Here is a 6,028-nt window from a genome sequence, read left to right as displayed (position 1 = left end):
CTAGTTAATCAGACTTGAGTCTCCTTCAACTAGACTTGGAGGGAAGGCTTAGGATACGGTACATAAAGGTGGGGGTCAATAAGGCTAGGCAGTCAAGGACAATCCAAGGTCAAGGAGATGTGGCAGTCAGAAGTCAAGAGGGAGGTGGTGGTCAGAAGTCAAAGGGGCGTGGCAGTCAACAGTTAGGAGGGTAAAGAAGGAGTTAGACCACCTAATGTCATCAGCGGTATAATTTTCAGTCAGGTACAGACAAATCAGGGTACCAGATCTGAGACATAAGATGTAGCCTGGTGTAATGCCTGGCTTGCCTTGACTGGCCGGGTTCCCTTAGCCAGGTTCGCATAGCCAGGTTTGGTACTTTCAGTAAGACAACTGTCAGTCGCCCTTTCAGCGATCCAGGCGTGAAAGATGGGACCCTCGCCATAACTCGTCTCCCTCATCAAGACTCGAGTCATGTGTCACACCCGAACGATCATCCTGAGCTGTCCGTAACTAAACTCAGGCGGGACAGAAAGCACTAGGTGATAACAATGTCAGGGAATCGTAACCTCCTGTCAGAGAATAACTGTCATAAGTCAGGGAATACTCCAAGGGTATGTTATCATCTGCGAATGGAACCTTCTTTTAACCAATGACAGGGCACCACGTGCCCTCCATCACCCGACAGGCTCTGACACCTGACATTCTCTAACATCGGCCAGGCTCCAGAGGTACGCATTGTCATATAAAAGGGAGGTCCTCTCCCTTAGTCAAGCATCGTCTTCTACCGTTTCTTTTTTTCCTTCGTACACTGTTCTTCTTGGAAAAAAGTACCTGACTTGAGCGTCGGAGAACCTGCATCAGAGATTTTTCCTTGATTTCTAGTCTCTAACGTTCCATGTGTTTGTTTGAGTGTGTGCCAAGTATCGCCGGTTTCGTTACCACTGTCCTTCAATTTCACGTGGGGATCTATTTTTTATTGCACATACGCTAGGTATATTAAAGTCGCCTCTCCATCAACACCGACGCTACCTCAGTCGATTTTCGTCTAACTCAGATTCTGAACAGGATCAATATAAATATATTAAAGAGATTTTCAAAAGTATATTTATTTTAATTTAAAATGATTACTAGTTCTTTAGAATTATCAATTAGGACGAAACTAATTAACATATGAAAAAGAGATGGGATATTTTGAAAATATAGTATATTATGAAAGTGAGATATATGATTTAGTTAATACCAAAACATATGTATTCAGTAAAATGTTATAAAAATTAAATAATATCTATTATTTTTATTATTATTAAAAACAATTTTGATCGCTATTTTATATTATTCTAATTTTGGTCAAAACATGGAACGAAGAGAGAAATGCAAGAAATTTGAAAGGAATAAATTATATTCCCATAGAAAATCTTTCATAGATTTTAGCCAGAAATAATATTTAAAAAACAAAAACAAAAACGGAAGTTACTTGGCCAGCAAACCTTTGGAGATATCCTACCGTATCTAACTAGATTTACGATCTTGTCCTGCATTAATTCTCAGATTCATAAACTGAAAATCCTTCCTGATATGTTCCTCACAAATTACACCCTCTGTTTCAGTTTCTTCCTCCTCGGCTCCTCCTCCCTCTTCTTCCCTCATCGACATGAGAAAACTGACTCGGATCAATCTCGTGCTCTCCATTCTTCTTCTTCTAATCTTAATCTTGTCTGCCATACCTTCACAGTTCCAGACAAATCCATCAAACTCCTCAGAGCACACAGGAACCAAGATGGCTTTACTGGAAAAGGTTTAAACACTCATGTTTCTCTCGGATCTTTGTTTCAGCACATGAACTCGAAACCCTTTACATTCTCCTTAATTTTATTTATTCATAACTGAAGGACACAGAAACACGAGAACTGAAGAGATTGTTAAAAGGCGCTGCAAACAACGATAACATGGTGATAATCGCCATGCTGGACGAAGCCCAAAACTCTGTTTTTGATCTGTTCATCCAGAGCTTCAAGGTGGGCAATGGAACCAGTAGCCTACTGAACCACCTGGTGGTCTTGGCGCTGGATCGAGAGGGCTTCGAGCGCTGCGGGGCTCTGCACTCGCATTGTTATTTCCCTAAGCACACCAGCAATTTAAGAGGAAGCAGGGAGACGATGATGATGGCGAGGCAGATTGACTTCTCAAGGCAAGTTTTGGAGCTCGCGTACAACTTAATATACACGGTACAGGAAAGCATTAGTCTTTGCTTGCCTCCGGGTTCGTTTGCTTGGGTGGATGAATTGCTTGTGTTTTGCCTGTAGGATTTGGACGTGATGTGGTTTCGGAATCCCGTGCGCCAGTTTGACAGTATCTCCCTGTTGATCTTAGCGACGGAGCGCTACCGAGGAGAGCGGTCGTTTGGAAGCAGGGCAAACGGAGCTTTCATGTTCGTGTTGTCCGCCGACCAGACGATTGAGTTCTTCAGGACTTGGCGCTTAACCATGAGGATGTATGCCGGCGAAGATCGGGCGGCGATCTTAACCAGAGCCGTGCGCGAAGGCACCTACAATTTCGGCCCGAAGGTGCAGCTTCTGGACACGGATCTCTTCGGCGATGTTTGCCGGCGCGACATGGATCTCCGGGAGATTTACACGGCGAGAGCCGGGTGCTGCATGGAGAGGGGAGATAAGTTGAGCGCGATGAGAGCTCTTGCTCGGGCGTGGAGGAACTACACGGCGATGAGCGTGGAGGAGGGACGAAGTTCCTCCGCCATTATGGCCAGATACAAGTGTAGAAGTTAAACCTCTTTTATTTCCAATTTATATAAGCAATTTATAAATAATTTACCCTAAAGTTGAGAATTGACCAAAAAGAATTACAAATTTTGTAAATAACTAATAGACAAACCTCTTTGTTCATGTACATTTTTACCTAATGAAAATACAATTTGAAACATGATTAAACTTATACAATTTGAATTAAGATTGTACATTATCAAATTATCAAACTTGTAGTATGCATCAACCTAAATTACAAAAAACCTTGATCTTAGATTAGAAAATAATATATATTATCATGCATTCAGTATTCAAGAAACTTATAAAATCAACAATATAATTTTAAACAAAAGAGTCTTTGTAAAAGTCTTATTTATAAGTATTGTTTACTAAATTATACTTGAAGATGAGCAGCTAGAGAAGAGTAGAAAATGCAATATACTATAAAATACACACAAAAAAAAAGTAACTACGAATAATCACAAACAATCACAATAAAGGAGTAGCTGAACTTGTGACAGGCCGAGCTTACAGTCGACCGAGCTCGTAGCCATGAGATGGGGGCCAACCCAGCTTTCAACCATGAACTGGCGGTCGGACAAGCTACCGGCCGTGAGTTGACGGTAGGCCAAGGTTGTAGTCGTGAGCTTACTACCGTCCAAGGTTATAGCCGCGAGCTTACTACCAACCAAGGTCGTGGCTGCAAGCTGGCGGTCGGCCAAGCTCATGATCACGAGCTGGCTGCCGCAATAGAGTTGTCGGTCGTAAGATGCCTGTTGGCCAAGCTTGTTGTCGCAACAAAACTATCTGTCGCAAGCTAGCGGTTGGCCAAGCTCGTGGTTGGGACAAAACGACAGACCACGAGCTTGGCCAGTCACCAGCTTGTGGCCACGAGCTTGGCTAAGGAGAGAGAGGCGATCGAGAGAGAGGAGCGTACCTAGATGGGAGAGATGCCAAAGGGAGTGACAAGAGAGATGTCTCCGCTGGAAAAGGAGGGCTACACGCATAAGAAATTAGGGCTCAACCCTAATTCTTATACAGGGTTACTGATAGAATCACAAGTCCGTCACAAAAAATTAGTGCCAGAATTGCGTTTTCGTCAGGAATTACCGACAGAATTGTGATTCTGTTGGTAACTCTAGACAGGGTTATCGGCTCGGGTTCTCATGAAACCCTAATTTCCCTAAGCTACTAACGGAATTATGACTTCATTGGTAACCCTTCTAGAGTTATGACAGAATCACAATTCCGTCAATAATTCCCCATGGAAACACAATTTTATCGGTAACTCTTCTCGACGGAATTATGATTCCATCAGTAGCCTAGGGGAATTGAGGTTTTGATTCTCACCTTACTGATGGATTTCAAATTCTATCAGAGTTTACTAACGGAACCCCAATTCGGTCAGGGGTTACCGACAAAATACCAATTCCATCGTAATACCCCCAATGGAATAGAATTCTATCGCTATTCTCATATTTTCTTGTAGTGTATGTCCTCAGACATTAATTTGACACAATATACTAAAAATAGTGATTTTTTAAACATGAATCAAATTTTTAATGGTTTTTTAAAAAAGGTTTTAATCAATTGTTGTAGTATAGCAATCGATTAAAATTACTGTTCATTAATACAGAAACAACTCTAATTAATTACTATAATGTAACAATCGATTAAAACTTTTTTAATAATTAAAAAATTAATTAATGTTTAAAAAAATTAATGCTCTCAATATATTATGTTAAATTAATATTTGAGGGTATAATTGGGAGAACTAGATGAACATATAAAACTTGATTTTATATGGTTCTAAACTTTCTAGATCCATCAATCAATTTTGGCCAAAATCGGTTGATGAACCTAGATAGCTCAAAATTGTAAGTAACGCATTGTAGTTTTGATATTGTCAACCAAGTTAAATTAGGTCATGCTATATTTGATCCTTGTATCTAAGTGTGCAGGAGCTTAGGAACACAAGAAGTCAAGCGGAAAACGTAGTTAGTGAGAAGGACGACACTGAAAAAGGAGTCGGCAGGCTCGATGAATCTGAGAGATGAGATGTTGTAGAAGAGTGCATCGGTGGATGAGAAGGATGTGCACGACATTCGAGGGACAAGAAGTCTGCTCGAGGAGAAGGTCGGAGTTAGGTTCGAGTGAGCTCAACTATGGTTAGCCAAAGAATTACCCAATTGAAGAGATCATCCACTAAGGAACTGATCTACCACTTAGAAGGCGCCTTCCATGGCTGGAAGGTGCCTTCAATGGCTAGAATGCGCCTTCGATGAACAGTGCAAAGGTGTCTTCCAGCTCTTGAAGGCGCTTTCCAGTAGTCGTTAGCCTGTGATAGAGTTTTATCCTCAACGAATAAAACTTAGCTAATGGAAGGTGCCTTGGACTATCTTGAAGGCGCCTTCAAGTTGTGGATAGAACTTTGTCAGGGCTATAAAAAGACCCCTGGAGCTAGAAAATATTCAACAACTCCTGTATTAATTTCCTAGCAACATTCTAAGCGTTCAATGAGTGTAAAAGGCTTCTCCCCCTTCAATGAAGGAGACTTTTTAATGCTTTTATTTGTCTTGGATTAACAACTACCTAGGTTGTAATCAAGTAACTCTTTTTGCCTCTTATTTTTAGTTGTTAATTTAATTTAGTATAATTGTGCTACTAATTAGAGTTGAAAGATAGAAAAAGGTATATTTTATTTTGCAGGCAATTTACCCCTCTTGTCGGCCTACCTGTGCCAACAATTGGTATTAGAATGAGAACGCCTCAGAAGGACTAATTGTCGATAGAAGCGCTGAGGTGATGGTCAGACTGACAATCTACTTGCCAAAGTTTGAGGGGGGTTTTGCAACATGGAAAAAACGCATGGAGGTATTTTTCAAAATAGACTTTGAATTAATATTAATTATTAAATATGACTTTGTAGCCCCTAAGGATCAACAAGGAGTCAAAAAAGAAGAGTACCAGTGGACCAAAAAGATAAAGCTGACTTCGTAGCGAACGGACGAGCCGAGTTCCACCTACTCAGCGTACTTCCACCTCATGAAGTCAATCGAATCAAAGATTACGAAACAACAAAGGAACTTTGGGAGAAGTTCCTATAGCTACACGAAGGAACTTCCGAAGCAAAGCTCGCGAGACGGGACTTGCTCCAGAACCAACTAACGAACCTTTGGATAGAAGAAGGCGAAACAGTTGCACATATGCACTCAAGGATCAAAGGACTCATTACTAGTTCACAAATCTCGGAGAAAAGGTAATGAACTTAGATTCATTAAGGTATG

General features: G+C 41.0%; 1 protein-coding gene across 1 annotated transcript; it reads left to right on the top strand.

The window, feature by feature from the left end:
• Window positions 1-1,565: 1,565 nt before the first annotated feature.
• LOC121982983 (uncharacterized protein At4g15970-like) lies at window positions 1,566-2,774 on the top strand. The gene is made up of 3 exons (XM_042535980.1): window positions 1,566-1,777; window positions 1,872-2,207; window positions 2,286-2,774. Exons 1-3 carry the CDS (start codon window positions 1,634-1,636, stop codon window positions 2,763-2,765), a joined length of 960 nt encoding a protein of 319 aa, XP_042391914.1. The 5' UTR covers window positions 1,566-1,633; the 3' UTR covers window positions 2,766-2,774.
• The last annotated feature ends 3,254 nt before the right edge of the window (window positions 2,775-6,028 follow it).

The sequence above is a fragment of the Zingiber officinale genome, chromosome 5A (assembly GCF_018446385.1).
Source record: "Zingiber officinale cultivar Zhangliang chromosome 5A, Zo_v1.1, whole genome shotgun sequence".
Taxonomy (NCBI): domain Eukaryota; kingdom Viridiplantae; phylum Streptophyta; class Magnoliopsida; order Zingiberales; family Zingiberaceae; genus Zingiber; species Zingiber officinale.
The sequence above is the reverse complement of the archived record's forward strand: the minus strand, read 5'-3'. Positions and strand labels throughout refer to the sequence as shown.

Bases quoted from the DNA above. Each gene is read 5' to 3' on its own strand.
- LOC121982983 (XM_042535980.1), top strand. From the start codon at position 1,634: ATGAGAAAACTGACTCGGATCAATCTCGTGCTCTCCATTCTTCTTCTT. The intron at 1,778-1,871 runs GTTTAAACACTC...TCATAACTGAAG, and splicing joins AGATGGCTTTACTGGAAAAG to GACACAGAAACACGAGAACT. The intron at 2,208-2,285 runs GTACAGGAAAGC...TTTTGCCTGTAG, and splicing joins CGTACAACTTAATATACACG to GATTTGGACGTGATGTGGTT.